Source organism: Desmodus rotundus, chromosome 10 (assembly GCF_022682495.2).
Source record: "Desmodus rotundus isolate HL8 chromosome 10, HLdesRot8A.1, whole genome shotgun sequence".
Lineage (NCBI taxonomy): Eukaryota > Metazoa > Chordata > Mammalia > Chiroptera > Phyllostomidae > Desmodus > Desmodus rotundus.
Genome location: NC_071396.1, coordinates 112297228 through 112321031, shown reverse-complemented (window position 1 = coordinate 112321031; position 23804 = coordinate 112297228). Strand labels below are relative to the sequence as shown.

The 23804-nt window shown below is 59.9% G+C and overlaps 1 protein-coding gene across 1 annotated transcript in view; it reads left to right on the top strand.

Moving 5' to 3' along the window:
* The window catches only part of MBP (myelin basic protein), a 65565-nt gene that overhangs the window by 6000 nt on the left and 35761 nt on the right, over nucleotides 1-23804 (top strand). Inside the window, 2 exon segments of the mRNA XM_024580217.4 lie at nucleotides 10603-10668; nucleotides 20334-20421. Of these exon segments, the coding sequence (XP_024435985.2) occupies nucleotides 10618-10668; nucleotides 20334-20421 (139 nt within the window). The 5' untranslated portion in view covers nucleotides 10603-10617.

The window sequence follows — 23804 nt, the reverse complement described above, 5'->3', positions numbered from 1 at the left end:
GGCATGCCAGCCTGTCTGACGAATATTTATGGGTGCCCACATTCGCCATCTGATTTCTCACTTAGTCGAAATCCAACGTTTTTGCTAAACTAAGCAAGCGTCCCAGAGCAAACGCGCAATCGACTTTTAAAGCCTGCTGCCCGTGTGGGGGGCGCTGCCTCGTGCGCTGCCAGGAGCGGGTCCGTGCCCCGAAAGCACTTCGGGGTGTGACAGGGGACCTCGGAAGTCCACAGACAGGGTTCCCGAGGCAGAACGTCGGCTGAGCGCCCCGAGATGTGTGTGACAGAACTCCGAGGGGCTTTGGGGGGGCTGCGACCAGCCCGGGAGGAGGCTCTGTAGCTGCATGGAATCGATGCTGGGCTGGAGGGCCTGTTCGGCCCTGGACGCAGGTCGCCCCCAGCTGCCTGCCGGCCCCGGGCTGGTCTGGGTGTTGATCCCCAGGAGAAGTCGTGTTTCAGAGGTGGGGGCAGCCCCACGGCTTCGATGCACCACTTCGCGCTGCGGGGCGATGGGCCACGTGACTCACTGTTTTCCACGTCAGAACTGCTTGTTGAAGGGGCAGGATTTAAACCAGACTCTCATGTTTGCCTCGCCCACTTCAGACCCGAGCTGGACAGGGCTGGGGGTGGGGGGGCGGGAGCAGACCCTGGCCTGCACACGCCTTGGCCGGCCTCCTGAAAATGCCCCGCCAGGCCGAGTGGGCAGCTGCACCAGGAGGTACATGCCTGCAGGTGACCGTCACCTACGCGGGGTTACCACGCAGAAGCAAAGCACACTGCAGGAACTTGAAATAAATTGTCGTGTGGAGGTAGGCTCAAACCTGTTCGGGGTGTCACACCGCTAACAAAAGACTCACCTGATTTGCATGTTAAGGTAGAAGAGGTCCCTGGTGGCATCTTTGTGGGGCTCAGGTGACACCTTCATGTCACTGGGTCCTCAGTCTCTGAGACTGCATTGGCTTTCATGACATGGTGGCAGAGGGGTTGGATGTGTCCCCTGGACTCACTCGCAGAGGTGGTTCCTGGCCTCTCTCCGTGGACCACACGGCGACCGGGACACCTGGGGTCCACGGGGCCAAGGGGACGGTCCTGCTGTCCCGAGTGCCGGCACCTTCATGTCCTTGTCTCAGACTAACCTTTCCAGTCATTGCCCAGGGGTCCTCCGCCCAAGGCTGAGGAGTGTGATGGACACTGGGGAGGGCAAGTGTGATGGGGCAGAGGTGGGATTCATTCATCCCTCAAAGCAGGGGAGGCCTGGACCCCAGCCAGGCCTGTGGGCTTCGTGAAAGAGAGAGAAGAGCCGGCCCCGGTCGCCATGCAGCACCCAGGGGGGCCTGCCTGTGCAGTGCTGCCGGTCCACACAGGCGACCAGGCCACTCCCTCCCGGGGCGGGTGGGGTCTGCCCCCCAGGCTGCACACTGACTCGGTTTCACTGTTCCTATTGGAGCGTTTGGATGGAGCTCACAGCAGAGTGCGGTCTCCGATCAGCACCCTGAAAGGCAGTAGCTCCCGTCAGCACCCCTGCCCCCGACCTGAGGGAGCTGCTCCTCCGTATCCAACCAGGCCTTCCTGCACTCAGCACGGCCCCTGCGTATTGCTCGCAGGCCCTTCGTGACCTCTGAAGGGCAGTGTCCCCGTCTCCACGCGGGAGCCCCTTGCAGGCCCCGTGAGTCTGCCTCCGCCCTGGACCGCAGGCACCTTGCACGGCAGTGCTCAGGCCTCCACGCCCACCGTGTCTTCTTCCCCTTGCTGCTCTGTTTGTCCCTCCCAGAGGCCCCGGTGGCGAGCTGAGGGGCGCCGGCCTCTGTGTCCACTTCCTCCCCAGGAGCAGCCTCTCGAACGGCGGTGGGGCCCCCACTTCCTTTCTGCGGTGTCCGGTGTTCAGAAGGAACATGGGCTTCCGTTTCCAGGGGACACTCGGCCCGAGTCAGCCTCAGCTCCCTGCTCCTGTGGAGGCTGCCGGGACCTCGGTGCGCAGTGGCCACGCTGGTCCTCATGGCTGCGCCGCCCTGTGCCCACCCACCGTCCACACTGGGCCCGGTTGGGGCTGATGCCGCCATCAAGGGCGGGCCCGGAGGCCTGGAGGCCTGTGCGGTGTGAGTGCGCGCAGCCCACATGTGGGGGCAGGGGCTAGCTTCAGTGTGTCTTCTCCCAGTCACCTAGCGGATTCCTGCGCACCTGCTACGTGCTGGCCACTGCTGCGGGTGCCGGGGACCAGCCGTGGACAAGCGAAGGCCCTGCGCTGCCGTGGCCGCCTCTCCTGCTCCCCCGGCGGGCAGCCCGCGGCTCCGGGCCTCTGTCTGGATCTCCTTTCCTGCGACCCCCCGTCTGCAAACACAGTCTCGGGCAGAAGAGTGTCAGGTTGGGCCAGGGCTTGTCTCCTCAACGCCACAGGCTGGGCGGCATGGGTGCAGCTGTCCCCTGGCCTCCTGAGGACACGGAAGAGGAAGGGGGGATGTAAGTGATTAGGCACTTTCTCGTCGTTTCGACGTGGTCACAGAGTATCGGGTGAGCACCTCGTGGGGAATATACTCTGCAGAGATGCCCGCGTTTTCAGACCACCGTCCTCACTTCCTGTGAAAGGCGTTCCTGCATGACCTTGATTTTGATGGAGCAATAAAACCATGAGGCCTTGGCCTCGTGGTGACACAGCATCGCCTTCCGAAAGGATGTCGATCCTCTGGGGCCTACGGGGACCCGGGACAGTCCCGGCTCAGCCGCGGTCCGTGTTCGTACCACGTGTCCTGTGCTCTGGACCTTTGTCATTTGTCCACTTAAATGCCATTTTTTCAGGGACAGCGTTGTGAGGGGACTTAACCCCGCGCGGCACGTTTCTGTGATGCTCTGTTACCTGCCGTCACCTGCGGCAGTTCCCACATTAACGCAGGAGGCGTGATGTCACCGGCCCAGGGGCCTGAGGTGCTTTGAGGATTCCGAGCACATGTTAAAAGTGAAATGAAGGACAGGCACCCTTGAACCTTCCGACGGGGCCCTTTTCCTTAATAAACCCAAGACTTAATGTGTCAGGAAATCCTGGTTTTGAAGAAACCGAGTGCCTTGCCCAAGTCCCCTGGACCATCCACAGCTGAACTTGAACTAGAACTCCAGAGGTCGTGTGCGGTCTCGGAGTGGCCAGCACAGTGGAGACAGGGCCAGAGCCAGGCCCCATGCTGCCCCCAAAACTGCCAAGGGGACTTGGGCCCCCCCTTTTCTGGCTTCAGTGTCGCAGCCCCTGTGAACTGAGGGTGAGGGGAGAGTTCGGGCTTCTGGGACCTCCGCTCACACGTGTGAAGCTGCCACCACGGCTCTCCTGCTGGGGGTCCAGCTTCCCCGTCAGCATCACGCTCTCTGGGGACCTGTCGCCCGCCCTTCTCGTTCGATAGAACCGGCACCTGCTCGCATCCTTCATCTTTCTATTTTCCGGAGAAGTAGGGACTCGGCCCGGGAAGCGTTGCGCGGCTGCGTGACTACGTGGCCCCCAGCGGATCAGCTCTGAGCACAGGGCCTGGGTGGGTGGCTGCGGCGGGGCTGCTGCTCAGAACCTGGGCGCTTCAGGTCAACCAGTCCAGGACTCAGGGGTCTCTGTGTCTCCTCGTAAACAGGGAGTTTATTTCCGTCCGACTCGGACAGTAGCCCTCCTGGCCCCGGGCTGCGTGCAGACGGACGGGCTGAGCCAACACCGGTCTGCCTGGCGCAGCAACAGAGCATGTCATGCCTGGTGGTGAGAGACCGACGAGTCATTCTGAGGTGACTAAGGTGCCTGGAGTCACACACAGATCATTCTGCCCTCGGTCACTGGCTCTGGCCGTGAGCAATGCCCAGAGAGTCCATGTTCACTCTGTCACGGGTGCCGGTGTCCCGGGTCACGTGGCACACCCCGGCGGGCGTGGTGGCATGGGCACGGCTGTGACCCTAATTGCTGTGTCAGTGGCCTGGGCCGTGTGGCACGCATGGACTGGCAACAAGGTCACGCATGACTCCCTGCAGGGCCCAGGAGGGAGGCGCCCTGGAGGTGGGGCCAGGGGCCGGTCACCAGAGGTCAGGCCTTGCTGGGGCTCACTCCCCTCTGACTCATGGCGTGTGCCCTTGGGCACATGAAACATTAACCAGCTATTTCCACAGTTCCTCCAGGAAGTGGCATTTACCCTCCGGGTTTCGGAGGGGGAGCAGCGGGCCAGAGCCCTCCGAGCACGCCCAGCACTGCCCACAAGAGCGGGCACACCCCGGGCACTGGGTCGCTCTCGCTGGGGGTCTTTCTCCCAGAGCCCCGGCCTGCCTGGTCCCAGCGCCGGGCCTCTGGGTGGGGCCGAGGGCACGCACAGTGGCTGTGGGCCCCGAGCACAGAGGCAGGGGGTTGACTGAGTTCAGCCACCTGCTCTGCAAGGCCTCCAGCTGCCCTGCCCGCCCAGGTGCGCCCTGGGTGTGCCCAGCCAGGCCCCGCCCTGCGCCAACAGGCCCGTCTGGAAGTGACCACGGAGCATGCCAGCTTCCTGTGACTCTCTGTATCTACACAGAGAACGTCCCATCCCCGGCACAGCTGAGGACAGCTAAATGTCTCAGCCACCCGGACACTTAGGCACACTTTAACGGACATCCTGACACGGCCTGAGCTGAGCGTGAACGCCCTGCGGTGTGACCTGCTGCTGCTCTTGCCGCCAAGAACTTGCCTTTGCAGCCAACCCGGCCCCGCTGCAGAACGCCCCACGCAGGGAGCCCCAGGTGTAATTTGCTGCCCTGTACTCGGAAGACGGCTTTATCTACAGTCAGCTGATGCCCAGCAGGGCAAGTTCAAGGGCCCGCGACCAGACTGCCAACAAACTCCATTTTCATGCAACTCCATCATTTGCCTTTAAAATGGTTTGGGATCACTCTAAGGCCGTGTTCCTCTGTGAATCTGCTCACGTCTCACAAGCCCGTGGAAAACAAAGGGTGGTAATAACTAGGGCGGTACCTGGCACTCGGAGAAAGTTCCCGTGCCCCAGAACCCAGCTCCTGCACTCTTCCCTGACACGTCTGGGGGGCTGAGTCCAGGCTGAGCTGGGAACTTCTCTGCTCGAGGGAGCTGTTGGTGCTCCGGCCAGGCTGTGTCCTGAAGGCCGCTGGGAGGACAGATCCCAGCTCACGGGGGCCGGATCTCGCATGGACCCGAACGTCCGAAGTGGGCTCCGACCTCGGCCTTTGGAACGCTGCAGGCTGTCTGGTCTGTCTGGGCCGCTCTGACCACACAGCCCGGGGACCCCAGGAACGACAAACACATTGAGGCAGGGAGTCCAAGGTCAAGGCGCCTGCAGGGTCAGTGTCAGGTGAGGGTCCTCCTCCTGAGTCACCGGGGACGTCTTCCAGCTGGGTCCTCACATGGCCCAGGAGGGAGGGCGCTCTCTGGGGTCTCCTCAGGAACAGTGTGCACCCCACTTGTGAGGGGCCCTCCATCACAGCCTAACCACCTGGCAAAGGTGCGGCCCCTCACACCATCGTCGTGGGGGTGGGTTTCTACTGCTGGGCTTGGGGAAGGCGCAGGCCCTGGGCCCAAGGCACAGCTTTCGGGGAACTGCCTGCAGAGCCCACTCGTCCCAGCGGACCTGAGCTGCCCCCAGAAGCGGGGGACATCGTTTGTGGCCTGCAGTCTCCCCTCCCGAGACCCTGCCATGAGTATTTGGCCACTTCCACGTCCCATGCACACGCCCCTTGGGCCTCCCCACTCCGGGGTCCTTGCACCGCCCAGCCCTCCTCCGGGAGCCCTCTGCCCCTGCTAACGGCCTCTGCGTCTGCCCTGCACCTGTCATGGGTCTCCGTTTATCTGCCGCTTTCCCCGAGGGGGCAGTGTTCCAAGGTGGTCACAAAGAGCTTAAAACACACGCGTGTCCTCGCACAGCCTGGAGCCCCGAGTCCACGTCCAAGGCGTGGGCAGGGCCGGCACTGAACAGTGAACAGCCAGCGGCCGGCGTGGAGTGAACGCCCGCTGACGCCGAGTCGCCCCAAGGTCTCCGGAGGGGAGGGAAGAGCGCCTGCTGTTCTGGGTCCAAACCGCGCTGCCCCGCACAGGTGCTCCTGCAGGACGGGTCCTCGAGGCTCCTCGTTGGAGGGACGTCCTGTTTCTCTCTACGGTGTGAGCAGTGTGAACAGTGCGGCAGTGTGCGCTCCCTTACACCCGCCCCGTGAGACGTGACCGGGATGCACAGAACATCCGCGAGGCCCTGTTTCCAGCTCACATCTTCCCCAGCGGGCGCTTGTCCTGGCCCACGCAGCTGTCCGCGTCACTTTCTCAGCTGTGGAAGGGGTGAAGCTCGCAGGGCTGGTCCTGGAACGCCTTCGCCGGAGGGAGGGAGCACCTCCCTGGATGTCAGTCCTGTGTCTCCATGGAAACACATGCTCTCGGAGCGCTTTATTGAACGGGAACTCAAAACAACCCTATTGTCCAAAGAGCAGCATCTTATGAAACTGAAGCCAAAAGAATCGTCAGTCTGTAAAAATTATACAACGGTGGTTCGTTTCCTACACCGTGGGCGTAAATGCAACTAGACAATTGATTAGAAACAAGCGCAGACCTGCGGTGACAGGCGGGTGGCACAGTCGGCGACCCGCCCATGCTGGGCCCCACCCCCTGCTCCTCACCCCGCACTGCGGGAGGGAGGTTGGGGAGACAGGAAAGAGGGCTCTGCGACCACGTTTACGAGGCCAGCTCTGTGAGACTTGAACGAAACCTTATCTATGTCACAATAAATTTATCGAAATAAGAGATTTCGCAATAATCCCATTACCTGTAACGATGCACTCAGCGGCACTGCAGAAACAGCCACTCAGCATATTAACATCGCGAGGTGTCTCTGAAGTTTGGCGAACGGCTGACTCTTCTCTCCGCCCCACACAGTCTGGTCTTTTTTATAATTTTTAAAAATTCTTCAGTTGCAATTCACCTGCAATATTGTATCGGCTTCAGGTGTGTGACGCGCAATTAGACATTTTTCCATCTCACCAAGCGATTCCCCCCCCCCCCCCCCCCCCCCCCGGTGAGTCTACCGCCCTGACACCGTACTCGGTTGTAGCAGTGCCGCTGACTGTATTCCGGTGCGGCACTTGAACTTGAAGCAGCTACATCACTTCCCGCGTTTGGGTCGTCTGTCAGCCAGCAGGCGCTTCCTACGGGCTCAGTGTGTGCGGTCACTTCTGGGCTCCTCAAGGGCCACTGGCGTTGTACCCCTTCTCCTTCCCTGAACTTGGCCCTTTGAACGTGGATATCCGCATATGTGAGAAAGGTCTCTGCACTTTGGGTGGGATGGTGGAGCACCTGCACAGCGAGGAGGGTCTCCTCCCCTGCTCACCACCCACGCTGGTGACAGGCACCTGGTGGGGAGAGAGAGAGAGACTGGCCAGCGCCGAGGGCTCCCCCTGCCCCCGACCCTCCGCAGCTCCTCTGTGGGCCTCCCGCTCCCCAGCCCAGCGAGGGAGCCCTTGTTGCTCCCACTGTGGGAAACCCTGAGGCTCAGGCAGCTGAGTTACCTGCCCTAGGTCTGCCGCCGGAGTGTGGATTGGCACCCAGGTCCCAGCTGCCCTGTTTGCATCTTGAAGAGTTAGAAGCACCTGTAGATGTCGCTGGCTCCAGTGCCTGGTGGCTGTTCTCACCGTCATGCCCCCGGCCTTCCAGCTGCACATTCTCGGGCACCCACCCACTCGCGGGGTCCCATCTGCGCCCCTGTCTCGGGCTCTCCACCAAGAGAACAGCAGAAATCTCAGCGCAGTGGGCGCGTGCGATTAGAAACAGTGAGACGGAACGGCTCTCCCATCGGGCAGGTGACTTCCGCAGGACAGGCCTACCCGTGGCCCTCCGGCTGCCACCGAGGGGTAATCGTGTGGACGTGGAAGTTCCCCCTAGTCCAGAGACCCTTTGGCAATCTCATCATCTCATCCGAAGTTGGACGTCAGCCCCGAGGGAGCCCAGGAGTCTTCCAGCTTCCCACCCGTTTGTTCATCATTTCCCGAGAAGCTCCTTAAGTCACCCGGAGACGCCCCCGCATCAGCTGGGCTCCCACTCGGCATTCCTCACGCTTCCCGGATGTTTCTCTTGCTCTCTCTGTTTGACTAATGGCAACAGTCGGATGGCAGGAGGGTGACCCCGACCCTCCGGCTCTTTGGCTTGCAGATGGTTCTTTTCCCAGAGTACAGGCCCAGCTGCTGGTGCGTGGCCTGCGCCAGTCACGGCAGGAAGGCGGCCTTCTGTAACCCGACTGTAGCAGCCCTGGTGACAGGGTGGGCGGTCACACTGGGTGCAGGCTGCTGCCCCCCCACGCCCCCACACACATGCGGTCTTCTCACCGAGGGGCTGCCAAACATGCCGTTGCCCAGGGCCGATGGCCGGAGACCGTCTTCCCACCGACGAGGCCAGAACCTGCCTGCTGCGCGGGATGCGTCAGAAATGCTGATCAAATCTAACTGGTTTTGCTCGCACTCAAAAGTCTGACCTGCACCTTTGTGACCTGGGTCTGTTCTGTTTGTGTCCAGCTGTCAAGAGTCTCCTGAAGCTTGACCACAGCCCCCAAGTGTGACCTCGAGTTCTGCTCTGCCGCACGGGGAGGTTTCCGGCGAGCTCAGCGGAAGACGGTCCGTCTCTCCCGGGAACCGTGGGCGTGTCCCGTGGACAGATCTCAGCTGTGCTTCACAGTCCCTTCATCCAGAAACATTCTGCCTTGATCCGCATGCAGCCCCAAGTAGTTACAGGCCTGGTGTGCCTCCGATGTTGGCTAAATCCTTCGCGTGTTTTCTGGAGGAGGAGCATTAAGGGAGGGCAGGGGCTGCCACATCCCGGTGGGAACCGAAAAGACAAGGGTGAGGGCCAGACGGAGGAAGCAGGTGGCCGGGGCTGGAGGACGTGGGTCGGTGATGCTGCCCTGCTGGGGACAGAGATGGTGATGTAAGGTGCTTTGTACCCCCAAGGGGAAACCCCTCAAAAGTCCCAGCTGTCAACGTTGATGAAAAGAGGTTAAGTGTTTTTCCTGCGCTTCGTTTAGAAGAGACTCACCCTTACCTCGCAAACAGGGAGGTGGACCCTCGAATGTTGGGGGCATCGTCACGCTATGGGTTCTTACACGTAGCACATTCTCAGGGTTACTGAAAGCCGCACCAGCATTTGCTTTACCCGGCGTGTACTTTAGTGGATCTAACCAGGGGCCGGGTTTCGGAGTGACTCCAGCGCCACGCTGCCGGCTGTGCATCCTGGGGTGTGTTCCTGGGGTGACCCCTTCACCTGCTTTCATCCAGTCCCCCTCCCCGCTCCGCTCTGAGATCCAGTGGTCTGCTTCGTGCCTCCACGCCTGTTTCTATCTTGTTTGTCAGTTTATCCTGCTGATTAGATTCCACATGTAAGTGAGATCGTATGGTATTTGTCTTCCTCTGACTGGCTTACTTCACGTAGCATAAGAAAAACCTGGTTTTTTCCGCCCTGCTCTTGAAGCAGGAGGAATTCATGGGACTCGTGAAAGCTATGTGGACATCGGCACCAGAACTGCGTCGTCTTTGATTGACCGGCATGTTGTCACACTTTCATCTCAGTTGTTGGATGTAGGGCCCTTCAAAACTGCCCCCGACCCCACGCGGCCCGTCCCTGGACCTGTCTCCTGCCCCGTGTCACCGGGTGGCTGTTTGCTCTCCACCTGTGACAGCTCATTAGTCACCCAAGAGGCAGCCAGGGCTGCGGTGACTGTGGGAAAATCCAGATAATGCCCTTCTTTCTGAAGAGTGCCTTCAGGGTTAGAAAATGACTCGTTTCAGTGGCTTTCGAAGGGAAGCCGTTGTGGGTTCCGCAGGAAGGTGGGACCCGTGTGCCCTCCCGGAACAAGACCCCATGGCAAAGGGCAGTTTGTCGCTGTCCTGAAGGCAGGGCGCTGTGCCCTGTGGTCAGGTCTGAGGGGGTGCCCGGACCTCGGGGTCCACACAGGGCAGAGGTGTGCTGAGATCAGGAATGGGTTTTGGCTAAATTCTTCAGCTTTGTGCCATTTTGGAGAAAAAAATATTGTGAATTTGCTGCTACAGCGTGGGTTAGAACATGCAAACAAGAAACACACGCGCTTTTTTTTTTTTTTTTTAATTTTATCCAACTTTCTCTCCCCTGGAAACTCCGCAGATTCTTGGCATACCTGTCTGATAAGCCGCCCTGGGCGGGACTGCGTGGCTTCTCTGCTCACAGGGTTCCCCCGGCAGTGAGCACACATAGGTGCACTTGTCACCTTTCATCTGTCGGCTCCCTCCTGCATCTCAGCTGGCCTCGTCACGTGGTGCCCAGCCGTGACCCGTGATGCCCTCCGCATGCGTGTTTGTGTAGAAACAACCCCCGAGATGGCTCAAGATGGGCTGGCTGTGTTTCCCACGAGGAGACGCCCTGACAGTGTCTGTTCCCGAACTGGACGGGGACCGACAGCCCCCTTCCAGTCTCACTGTTTTCATGAAGCCACTCACAAGGCGTGCGCCCGGGGTGGGGCTTGGGGGTGTGTTTTCTCTGCTCCGGAAGGGACACAGCCCCTCTCCCGGAGGCTTCCTGATTGACAAACAACACAGGAAATTCTAAACACACCCATTTGGGGCTGACATCTTCTCATTTTCTGTCCTCCCGCAGCTTGATCAGCTCAGGATGGGGAACCACGCAGGGAAGCGAGAGGCCAGCGCTGAGAAGGGCCACAAGGTAAGACGTGAGTGCTCAGAAGCCCTCGCGTGCACGTCTGTCCCTGCGATGAGCGCTGTCCTCCGGGTGGGTGCCGCAGCCCCAAGCCCTGGATGTGCCAGGGCTGTGTGGCAGCTGGAGCTCTCGGAATCCCAGCGGCGGGGCTGCCCAGGGCCGGGGCCTCCATGGCCCTTTTCACATGTTACTATGGAGAGCTTGCAAAGCACAGAGAAAGAGGGGCGGTGCAAAGGAAGACCCTGAGAGTCCTTCCTGCTGGCCAGAGAACTTAGCATTTCTAGCAGACCACTCACTGATTCCTGCCTTACTCCTCCACTAGGTTCTGAGGCTCAGCTCTGCCGTCGGGTCCCCAGGGGCATCTGGGAAGGGTGGTTCTCAGCCCTTTGCCCACTGAGCCCCTGATGACAGGTGACACGCCACCATCACCAGGCTCCTGGGTGCCTCCGCCCCTCTGTCCCCTGCCTCCCCGACACTCACGAACCACTTCAGGTCATGGGCACACAAGCCTGGCACTGTCTGCAAAAACAGGGAATCACCCTCGTTTGGGGGGGCCGGGCTATCTGAACTGTTTGAACATACAATTATGTGCGTTTCAACTCGAGGTCAAGGGCAGGTCACAGAATGTCAGGGCACTGAGGGGGCCCCTCCCCTGCACACGGAAACGGGTCCAGGGACGCAGCGCGCCAACTGTGCAAGGTTCTGGGGCGTGTGCCCAGTTAGCTGCGGGGACGGAGCCGCAGTGGCCCTGCTCTGATGGGTGCCTGGCCTCAGTTTCAGCACCAGCCACGTGGGCAGTTTCCATAACTTGCTTTCCAATCTCCTTCCAAAGCCCGTGAGTGGCCTGTGCGTGTGCACGGCCGGTCTCCGTGGCAGTGGCCGCCCTGCTAGCTCGCTCTTCCCCGAGGGCCAAGGCCCCCCCCCCCCCGCCGAAACCGGGCAGGGATCTGCATCTTTACAGCACCATCCCTCTTTGGGGTCCCCCTCCCACTGTGAGGGGGGCCGACTTCAGACATCATGCAGCTGGTTCTAGTAACTATCCGGTGGGAATGATCCAGAATTTTCTTAAACTGGTCACCTGGTTGTCACAAGTCACGGAGACACTGCACTGGGACTTGTTGGGTGTCTGCAAAGACCAGGCTGGGGACAGGGCCCCCGTGGGAGGGTGGAGTGGGGACTGTCGTGGAGTGACAGCCCCGGGGCTCTGGGTCAGATGCCCAGCTCACTCACTGGCTCTGAAGCCCCCACTGCGGCGGGCGGCTTCCTTCCTGCCAACCATGTTGTGGTGGGTTTAACGTCACCGAAGTGAGATGGTGGAGCAACAGGGAAGCCGACACTCACGCAGCTGTTCTGAGATCTAACTTTCAACTTTCTAATGACTGAAAAACAAACACAAAATTGCGAGTTTAAAAACGAAGCTTCCTGCGGGTAGTTGTCACATTGAGACTCTTCCATTAGTTTTTTGGCTGAGTTGATAGGAAACGGTTGCTGCCTTTCGGAGGGAGGGCTCTGTGAGGTCGCGCGGCCGGGCCGCCCACTTAAACGTGACCAGAATAGAGAGCAAGGATGTGAGCGTCAGCAGAAGGTTCTGGAGCAGGCCTGGCCGCTGGGGGACTCTAGTCTCCCACGTCCCCATTTCCTGCCTCCCTGGAGGGAGCGGGGTTCCCCCAGAACTGTGTCTTCACACCTGCGGTCGGGACTCTGAACTCAGTCCCTAGGGAATGGCCTTGAGGCAGGGAGGCCATCTCGCCTCCTCACCGCTCTCCCTCCTCAGGCTGCCGCCGCAAGAAGCTTCAAACTGGGAAACGTGAGGAATGAAGACGTTGTGCATTTTCCCAAATAAGGGAAATCGAGTTACGGGCGATGAAAAGTTAGCAAACAGCCATCACTCTGAAAACCTGCCTTCACCTGCAGGGGACCTGGGCCCCTGTGTGCTGGGCCCCCGCTCACAGAGGCTCTCCCACAGGCCCTGCCGGTATTTCTGGATTTTTGTGCTTAAGAGAAAAAGGGGACTTTGCCCTGAAAAACCCGATCTGCGAGCGAGCAGAAATTAGACTGCGGGGTGAGTTTTACGTTGGGGAGGAGCGCCGGAGTCTGTTGAAGTTAAACTTATTAGAGCAGCGGTTCTGCGGGGCCCAGCAGGGCCTCCCCGGGGCAGTGGGGAGCCGGGTGTTTAGGCAGGAAACCCCGCCCCAGAGGAGACTCTCCAGCAGGGCGGAGTGATGCCCTGGGAGATGAGGCCTGTGTTTACAGAGAACGCGCGCGCACCGGCGCTTAGCAACCCCGCTCCCCCGCAGCGGGTAGACTGAGCCTCTGGCTTCCTTCACAACCGCTGGGGCCGCATGCCTGACACCCCCCACCCCGCTGCTCCCGAGCATCTGGCCCGCATCGAGCTGTCCCGGGCGCAGAGGGCGGGGGCTGCTCTGCGCTCAGCCCTGTCCTGTGCCCTCTGCTTTTCCCGCGGACCGCACCCACCACTCCACGCGAGCCCCCAACCTCCACGCAGAAGCTCAGAGCAGAGAGCCTGACCATAGGCCCTGCTCGCAGGTGTGTCCTCGGCTAACCGGCCTGCGCAGCCCGGCAGTGGCCGGTGTCCAGCGTGTCCCCTCCCCGGGCCAGGTGATTGCTGGCAGGCCGCCCCTGAGGACGCCGGCCTGGGGGCCCCGAGGGTGCCGATGGTGCCCAGCGCCCACCTGGACAAGGGCCCTTCCAGACCCACGTCCAGCGCCGCTGTTCTCTCCAGCCTCCTGCGCTTCAGGCTGAGGCCAGCGCGTCACCGCGATGACATCACGGGGCTGGAAGCTGGCACTGTCGCAATAATGACGTCACAGAACTGAATGCAGAATCACTGAGAAGCTTGCTTCAGTCCCCAGACCCCAGCCTGGAGCTTCGTGTGTCGGGGCCGCGGTGCCTGAGCCCCAACTCACCCCCAGATTTTCCCTTTCTGAGTTGACTGCAGTGTTGGCCGCTGTCAGAGCCGCTGTGTGATCTCCACTGTCTTAGGCAAGTCACACGAACAAGTGTGCTCGAGGCCTCAGGTGATTCTTAGGTTAATCATAGAACATACATGTAGGAGCGGAAGGAACTGAAACGTAGAGGCTTCTCCCTGCCGACGCACACCGACCCCATCTGCCGGCACAGGTGCTCAGACACCTGCGATGCTGCAGGCACCCGGGCGCTCGAGGGGCCTCGTCGCGGAGCTCAGTGCCCTCTGTTCCTCGTGTCTTCTCTCCGTCTCTCTCTGTCTCTCTCCATCTGCAACCCCCTCTCTATCTCCCACACCCCCCGCCCCGCAAGAATTCCTCTTGACCTCAGGGGCCGAGCAGGAGACCGCCTTCCAGCAGGCAGCAGGTGCATCAAAGGGGCAGGGCAGCTGCCGTGTTCCGAGTCCTCGCCACGCAGGTGCGGGCCGCGGCAGATCCAGCGGGAGTTCCGGCTGCTGCGGGGACCTGCTGGGTCTGTGACGTCCGCTGCCCAAGTCGTGAGACACTCGAGGTCAGGAAGCACAGGGAGTGTGGCTAGTCCAGCTGAAGACCCACCTCCTTAGTGCCATTTATTTTAAACAACTTAGACTTAAGTAGCCACATGTTCGAGGGACAGCGTAGCCCCACTGGATGCTGGACGCTCGTCACCCCAGGACCCAGGGGACCATGGGTATCAGCTCCTTTCTGTCGTGAAACTGGGGTCTGTCCCGAAGCTGAACGGTTCCTTCGCAGTGACAGTAGCATCGTGTTCAGAAGGTCCAACCCTCCAGCAGCCCCCCCCACCCCCACCACACACAGACTGTAATCGGACTTGCTGTGACTGTCAGTCGTGAAACAAGAGGCGGCCGGGGCCTGGAACGCAGCGTTTCCCCCGAATGTGCCTCTGTGGGGAGACCCCGTTCGGGCCCTTGAGGAAGTGGCGGGTGGGACTCGTGGGTCCTGCTGAGTGGCGTCTGTCCACACTTTGCGTATGAAACTCCTGAGACGCACTTAGCTGGTTACTGGAGGTCAGGTGCCTGCTTCGGGTGCGGACGGAGCAGGACAAGCTTCGGCCTGATCCGCCCCTCCCGCACCCAGAGCGAGTCGGAGCAGGTTTCCCTCCCAAGCTTCCCCTCTGGGACCACAGCGAGAGCAGAGCTCGGCTCTGTGGAAGGGCGTCTGCACAGGCCAGGGAGCCCTCTGCCTGCCAGACGGACTCGTCCCTGCCTTCAGCGTGCGGAAACCGGAGGCAGGTACAGCCAGAGTTCTGGGAATCTCCTCCCTTCTGCTTCTGACCCGCCCTGTGCTGGCACGCACAGCAGAGCCTGGCTTACGATTTTATTCCATCTTCTCTAAAGTATGGAAAAGCTCCGAAGATGGGTAACAGCGAAATAAGTATGATGCTGTCTGGCGTGGACTGCCGGCCGAGGGCTGGACCTGTCCCCTGCTTGGCACGGGTCGAGGACCTCCGACAGTCAGCGGGCGGACACTCCAGGCCCATTTCCTGGTGAAGGAGGAACGTGTGGGGGGAGGAGCGTTCGCCCAGCTGGGAGCGTGTTCGGAAAAATGGTTAAGGCTCCGATGGATCTTGTCGTTTGTCTTTTGTGCAAAATGTATCTTTCTTCAAAGCTGGACCTGAGGCGCTCCTACCACAGCTGCACTGCAGGAAGCGATTCAACAAACGTGTCCAGGCAGAGGCAGGCTTTTGCTCTGCGAAGCCCAAGGCAGTGTGTTCACTTCCAGTTCAGATGGGGGCTCCCCACGGCCTAATCGCGGCCCAGTCTCAGCCTCAGTAACACGAAAGCTCCCTTCAAACTGAAGGTCGCCCTTATACAAATTAGCTGTAAATGCATTTGCATTAAACTCCCAGTCACAAAATCCGTCTCTCCCCTCTCTGCCTCCTCTGCCCTCCTCTCTGTCCCCTCACCCCTCCTGGTGTGACTGCCGTCCTCGTTCTGCTCGACCAGTCGCTTCCAGGAACAGAGGGCAGGATATCTGTGCGCATGAAGTAGAAGCCGGTACGTCCACTTTCATAACAGGCCTGCCGAACAGCTTCCCTGTGGCTCTAGGTACTTGTTTTGCGGTGGCTTCCAAAAGCCAGCCCCTCGATCACTCCGTTGCATGCTCTTGTCTGAAGGACGCTGCAGTCTCCACGTCACGACCAGTGACCCTGGCAGAGCCTGGGTCTTACACGGCGCTGCTGTGCTGTTGATTCGAAAGGGCCATTTCTGAATCTAAGGTGCCAGCCTCGGGGGCCACCGGGAGCAGAGCCCCAGCTCCCTGCTAGCAGTGCAGGAACCACCTGCAGATGGAGTGCTTCCTTCCTTTAACATCCGCACTCAGACGTAGGTCACACAGCGTATGAGCCACCCGTTTGCAGTGAGCAGCTCCATGGGATTTTGGTGTATTCGCAAAGATGTGGGACTGTCACCCCTGTCCACATTAGAACTTTTTCATCACCTGCGAAGGACACCTGCACGCTTCAGCGTCCCCCCAGGCTCCGTGTCCCCAGCCCTGCTGGGACCCACAGGCACCCACAGACCTGCTGTCTGTCCCTGGACGTCCCCGTTCAGGACGCTGCATGTGAGCGTCCTCATGTAACAGGCGGCCTTTCCTGCCTGGCTGCCTTCACGGAGGGTAGAGCTTCCGAGCGCGTCCACGCTGTGGCACGTCGGCGCTTCACTCCTTTCCGTGGCTGAGCACTCATCCGATCTAGGATGGGCCACGTGCCACCTGCCCACTCGTGGGTCGGCGGACATCTGGGTGGTTTCCAGCTGCTGCTGTTGTGAGTGAGGCTGCCGTGGGCACGCGGGAACTCGGTTTGGTGCACGTTTTCGTTTCTGTCGGGCGCACCCCCGGGAGCGGACTTGATGAGTCAGGTCGTAGCTCCGTGATGGACTTTGGGGCCACCAGACTGTTTCCACAGTGTCTCCCCGCCATACTGGCAGGCGAGAGGGGTGCTTCCCCTTCCATGCGTCCGCACCGAACACTGCTGTTACCGGTCTTTCTGACGGTATCCGCCCTGGGGGAGCAGGGAAGTGGTGTCTCATCGTGACTTCTGTTTGTATTTTCTTAACGGAGACCGAGGTTGAGCATCTTTCGTGTGTTTATGGGCCACTTGTGTGTCTTCTTTGGAGAAATGTCTGTTCGGATTCTTTGCCCTTGTTTTTTTTAATTGAGTGGGTTTTGTTGCTGTTGAGTTGCAGGAGCACTTGACATACTCTGGACACTAGACCTTTATCGGGTCTACGATTTGCAGATCTTTTCGGCCGTTCTCCGGGCCGTTGCTTTGCTTTCTCGATGGCGCCCACTGCAGCACAACAGTTTCCAGTGTCGGGGACGCCCAGGGTCCCCGCTGCCCCCCGTGTGGCTTGTGCTTTACGAGAGCGTCTAAGGCTCAGTCTGAGGTGCCAGCACATAGGCGGGGCTGCTTTCTGTGAATCGTCCATACGCCCGCTTCTCAGCCCCTGACCAGACCGTCTCTAGTCCTGCCACGCTCTCCCCGCTCTCAAACTGTCCTCCGGAAGGTAGCGTTTTGATGACATAAGGTGTCTGTGCAAGACTCATGTTCCGGCGAGGACACCACGATGACTGCGTGGGGTTGCGGGGTTTGCTCCCTCTCTGATATTTCCCTTTGCCTAGACCAGGGGCAGTCCACCCGGTGGCCCGCCTCCCCCACCCTAGGGTGGGACGTGTGTCCACGTCTGGCCGTCATAGCCACAGGGCGCCACCAGCCTCCCAGGGGCCAGGACCGAAGATGCTGCTGAACATCCCACACCACACAGGACAGCCCACGCTCCCAGCCCAGGGCGGCGCCCACACCAGCATCGAGAAGCCCTGGCCGGATGGCCGGGCCTGCCCTGCGTGGACGTCCCGTCCAGCTCTGACTCTGCACGGAGGGGGACGTGCCTCTGAGACGGGCCACCTGACGTGGTCCTGGTCTTCCTGCCTCTCCATGTTCTTTGCTTCGGTCCCCAAAGCTCTCAGTGGGTGCTAGTACTTTTTGTTACCCATGCAAAAGCAGCTTAGAGCAAGAATAGAAATGATTGTTTTTTATGGAACACACTGAAAATGCTGAGTAATGAGCTCAGTGTTATAAAAACTGTTTTTATTACAACCTCTCCCGCCCCCGGCACATACAGTGGAAGGACTGAGATCCGATTCCGACATGGGCCACACCAAAAGCGGGTGACCCCTGCATCCCAGGGGGCCCTGGCTCCCTGGGTCCTCACGTTGGGACACTAGCTGCCCCCCAAACTGTGGGAAGAGTTTAACTCCCATCCCCCAAGGCTGTTAGGGGCAGTTGGGGATCTTCGGTTTGAGGTAATTAGGTTTCCTCTGAATGTGATGGAAGCAAGTCCTCGTGGAAAACAGGCAGTCAGTCAACTTGGGGTCCTGGACCCACTGCGGGCTGCTTGGGGGACGCCGAGCGCCCCTCTGTGGGGGGATTTATAGTCCCGACCCTGTCAAGAGGAGACGTTTGAAAGGCAGTATCTCTTTAGGACCTACAAGAAATAGCCGCTCCTATACTTAAAGGAAGCAAAACCCTCCCAAGCAGAGCCGACAAAATCCATCCCGAGGTTTCCGTCCAGGTGGGACACTGGGAGCCAGGAGCAAGAGAGGTGCTGTGAGCTTGGCTGCACCGGGGAGCCCTGGGCAGAGTGGAGCCAGGCTTCTCTGCACTGCCGGGTGATGACCAGAGGGGATGCCAGGCCCGCGGTGGGGTGCAAACGGCCGTGCCGCTCCAGACTGATCACACTCGGAGGAGTAAGAAACTAAGGGCTGGGCAGGCAGCAAATCACTTGCTTTATCACGAATACCAGGCCGGTGCTGCTGAGTGACAAGTCTCCTCTGTATGAGGAAATGCTTTTAAATCTGCCTCCATCATGATGGTTTTTTCTCACTGCATTTTCTCCAGAATTATTATGGAAAAGTAGCGGGCTCTTAGGTAGGTCAGCTCTCACATCCGTAGGCTAATGGCGGGAAAATAGGCACAAATAATTTGCAGCAGAAACCGTAATAGCTTCAGATGCACTTGGACACCTGCAGGCACAGAACCAGCCGGGAACGAGACGCTGGGGACAGTGCCCTGGGCTGCGGGGTCCGGCGCTGACCTTCCATTGGACCCCTGAGCGATTCCTTACTTACAGGAAGCTCTTAATTCTTTGTCGTGAGAATCCCGTTGCATCTGGCACCTTGGTTCTGTTTGTTCTGCCTGTAGACATTTCGCTTGCTGAGAAGGTGTTATTCACAGGGATATTTTTACACTTGTGGGCAGGCAGCAGTGTCGGGCCTCAGGAACAAGCCTTTGTTTGGACAGAAATCAGTCACTGGGTTTTCACGGGTGGCCCCCCTGGCCTGTCCTGCCCACCGTGTGCACATACGTTACCGTCACCGGTGTTGAGAGGGGGACAGGACCCGAGGAGGCAGGTGCAGATGGAAGTCCTGTCTGTCCCCTCCGCTCTGTTCTGCCTGCGGCCACCCTCACTTAACAGAGGACAGCAGACGCAGTGCGGCTGCAGGCCCCAGGCGCGTGGTGGGGTGTCGGTGGCAGGATGCCCCTGCCTGCCCCGCCTGAGCCCCGGGCCTGGCCCTGAGGCTGCGACCATCTGACCAACCTCCTCTCTTCGCTGTAAACGTCCAGCTCTCACTGTGAACCTGAAACACCCTCCCCTCCGAGACTCGGCGTGACTTTACGCAACGCAAAGAGGGAAAGACGCGGGAAGAGGCCATGGACTGGAAGGGGTGAACTGATTTTAGATGTTAAAGCACACACACACACACAAAAAAACTACTCCACCTGAACAAAATGGTAGCTAAGTTGTATGAATGAGTTACTTCTCAAACAAAACTGTTACTTTGTGCTTAGCGAAGACCACACTGGTATCAGCGTAGAACAGATGTGGAACAAATACACGGCCTGAATTTATAGCTGAGAAAAGAAACCACCAAGAAATTTTTTCTGTTCCAAGTTTACTCTCTTCTAAAATTAAATAGGAAGATCCGAAAAAGGAGACTCGAACACCCATGGGTTCCCTCCGCACAGGGAGACACCATCTGTGTGAACCGCTCTCCATGGGGTGAGCTGAACAGCTTTCCCCGCCGCCCTCGCTGGGTCCCACACACTGTGAGGTTCGGGGACAGCCAAGTGTGGAAAGCGAGGTCCCCACTGTTATCAAACAGGATGCCTGTGACAATGTCAGATCTCCGCAGGGGGGTGGGGTCAGGAAGGACAGGCCACAGGGAAGCCACTGAGGAGTCAGGAGGCAGGGGAGGGGGACCCCAGGCAGAGGGACAGTGAGGTTTTTGGGGCTGGTCCTCTAAGAAAGGCTGTGTTTGTCCCCACTCCCAGGAGGGTCCCTGCTGTGCCACGTCCCCATCAACACCGAGAATTGCTTTCCACTTGTCTGGATGTTGCCAAACAGGGCCGGGGTGAGAGTGTGTTCATGTATTGTATCCGGGGGTGATAGTCAGTTTCTTCCCTATGAAAACACAGAGAGAGGAGGCGAGAAGGCGAGTGTGCTCGGGCAGGAGGAGAAATGGGCGGAGCTCTGCATCCTCTGCAGAAATCCCTCCTGCACCAAGGCTGTCTCCGACCCGGGACACTCACTCACTCAAGAGCTGGGCCGATGGCCTGCTGGGGCTTGTGCGAGCACAGAAACGCAGGGAGTTATTTTGTTGCTAAAACTGTTTCGTTTTATTTCCCAGGATGGCGAAGCTACCAGAGGGGAGTCTGAAAGAAAGAGGACCCTCCGAGAACTTTCCCGGGAGACCTCGGGAGACAGCGACGTGTTCGGTATGTGACAGAATAGCTGGGAGATGTGGTTTCACACGACGGCTGTGTGCAAATGCACCCTCACCTGGGGGCGGCCGTAACTGTTTCGGGGGCATGGGTCGTCTGTGCCCCTGTCCACACTATTGAAAATACGGCTCCACCAGCTGCTCACGATCCCTTCTTCCTGATGCGACCGCCCCCCGGGACCGTAGGGTCCGTCCCCTCCTTGTTTTTGCCCTTTTTGGTTTATTTTGCACACTTTTTTGTACGCAGTCACCGGAGTTTTCCCAGGTTTTCCCTTCTCGGCGACGTTTCTCTGGTTCGCTCACCCGTGGGTGGGTGCCAGGAAGCCAGATGGGACTGTAAAAAATCACGAACGAGGAAGCGAAACTGGCCCACGGCCTCGGGATGGGGCGTTTATTTTCACTCCGAGTGCGACTCAGGAGGTGGAGGGAAGTGACTCCTCCCTATAAAGCTGTGCTTCTCCGGGCTGCCCGCGACCCGAGTGGCCTCGCGTGTGGCCGCCCCTGCTCCCGGGGCAGAACGGACGGGGTCCGGTGTGATTCTCACGTGAAGGCGCTTGGCCCCCCCTTGGCCTCCTGACAGCAACTCCGAGTCACTCACCCAGGACCCCACGGGCAGGCGAGGCTCCAGTTCCCTGCAGTGGCGAGGGCAGGGCGCCGTGAAGCCTGAGGCCCCGCTGGTCCATCCCAGGAAGTGGAGCCACAGAGACAACGTCCCTGTCCCCAGGGCTGCCCAGTCCCCAGGGCCGCCCAGAGGCACGTCTGTGTGGGTTTATTTCAGGAATAAACCCATCTGGGAACCTCTAAAATGAAGGTCTCTACTCCTACACTCCAACTACATGTGTATATAAACACGCAAACGGAAGTGACAACAGGGAGACGCCCGATTTCGGGGGCTGCACGTGAATACGAGTAAGTCTCAGAGTGATTTTGGTCACGCGTACTTATTTCCAAAGCAACCCTCATCTTTACCATCGTTCCCTGGCTCATCGCCTTTAGGAGCATTCACGGCCATGCCTGCCCTTCTGTTGCTAGCAGACACACACTACGTACATGCACACACGTGTAACGCGCCTGCCGTGCCCCGCGAGTGAGGCCTGGCCCTGAAACGAGGAACGTGGCACACTCCCCGGGCCACTTTCCCCGGCCGCCCTCGCACGCCTGTTCGATCGGACCCTCGGCCTGGAGAACCACCGCCCAGGGCTGCATGTGGAAGCCCCTGGAAATGCAAGTTTTTCAGTTGTGCTCACACTTGGACTTGTCTCTTCGAGGGAAGAACAGCCACAAGCAGACTGGCCTGCAGGGTTTCCCGTGACGTCCCGGAGCCTGAGCCTGTCGGTGGGAGGGGTGCACGTGCCACGCTCCCGGTGGCCAGGGACAGGACGCAGGTCCCCACCGTCACCTCCCCGCAGGCACAACTGACACTGGACTCAGGCCGGGTCACAGCAGAGGGGAAGAATCTGACAGCACCCTCCCTGTGTCCAACCGAGAGCAAGCAGCCTGGGTGCCTCCGGGGTTCCGTCGCTGTGCCCAGCAACCCTGAGGGAGGCAGACGGGGCGCCCTGCCCACCTGCTGGGCATGGCTTTTGAACCTGCTGGTCCGGTTTCTGACACTCCCCTGGCACCAAAGCACCCCGTTCTGCAGGGCAGGGCCGCCGTGTAAAAGGTACTAGCTATCCGTCTTCGCTGCATAATACCGGAGAACTCTCTTTAAGTTTTGAAGTGGCCCACAGATGTCACTCCGAATGTCGTCAGCAGTCCCCTCCCCCTTGACAGAAAGAAAAAATGGCCTCTTGGTGACCAAACAGGAATTCCCAGAGTGGGAGAGGGAGACACCCGAGTGTCAGAACCACGAGTCCTCCGCTCCCGCAGGTCATTTGTCTGCGTGCCAGAAGCTTGGGGTCCCGAGGAAAAAGCAGGGGCCCTTGTCCGTCACCGATGTGTTTCTGCAGGTCACAGGCCCCCAGGCTCGGCGTTGCACGCGGCTGGTCCGGTCCCAGAGGACTGAATTACTGGCCCTAGGGGGTTGGCATGCCGCCAGGTGGGGGCGGGGCCGCTGCTCCCTCCGAGGCCCCACTGCAAGATGGGGCCCACTTCCTCCTGGCCCAGCCAGGCCCGCGCCCTCCGTCCAGTGTTATTTACTTTTCCATTTCGTGGGGAAGTCCCACTGCAGGGCTGACTTAGATCTAAGCAAATAACACACTGGAGCTTTAAATCGCTTCCTGCGACTGACCTTCTCACAGCGACACTGCAGGGCGGTGTCCCCTGGGTGACCCAGACAGGAAGCGGACATTTTCGGGGTGTTGCCCCAGCTTTGGGGGAGGGTGCTGTGCTTTGGGAGGCCCGTCCTAGGCTTTTCTGAGCCTCACACCTGGCGCATGATGCAGTGACGTCCTCGTCACTGGAAAACCCGGCAGGAAGGAGGGTGCCGTCGCCCCAGCCCGTCCTCCGAGTTCCCTCATCAGGGGCTCAGCGGTGGGCAGGCAGTTCGTACAGCGGGCGGAGGCCTTGGGATTCCCTCGATTATACCGACAGAGGAGAGAAGTCCCCAAAGAGGGCTCCCTGCCCTCTCTGGAAGCCCTGTGGCTCATTCCCGACGGGACCCCCGGCTCCCAAGTCAGAGCTGCAAGGATGGGCCCTTCGAGCTGGGTGAGGCCCGGCCAAGCCCACAGGGTCCTGGGCGGCGAGGCCTGGATCAGAGAAAGCCACCTTCCCGCTGACGGCTCCTCACAAGGCTCAGCTGTGTGCAGGCCGCCTGCAGGGGGAGGAGTCCGCCCGCCCTTGCAAGGCCCCAGTAGTGGGGACGAGCGGGCCGGCCCTGCAACTCAACACAGCAGCCCGTGAACTGCACCTGTGTGGCAGCCAGAGGGGGCCAGTGGGCCGGGGCCGCCTCCCTGACCCGCCTGGTGCACCACCTCCCAGATGCCGGCCCCCCTGACCCCGCCGTGACCTGGAGCACTCTGTGCGGCCGCCGTGTTTAATCACGTGCACCTGTCGTTTTCTTCTTTCTCGGGATTTTCTCTCTGAGGCTCATTTTCCTGGAGACAACGAGGTCCCGGGGGGCTGGGCTGCAGCGTCTGCCAGGGACGGAGTGACTGGGGACACCCCTTGCCCACTGCCCTGTCCCCTCCTTTGTCTAAGACAACCTCTGTATTCACAAAAAAAGCCACCCAGACCACGCGGCCTGAGGCCAAGCAGGCGAGGTGCACACACGTGCACCTGTGCCTGGGAGTGTGCGCATGTGTGTGCACGTATGCACAGGTGCGGGGTGGGTGCATGTCCAGGTGTTGCACACACATGCTTGCCAGTGATCTTTCAGCAACAAGACACCTCTGGCCCCATGAATTGCCAAGATGACTCTTGCTCCGGGGGTTCCACAGA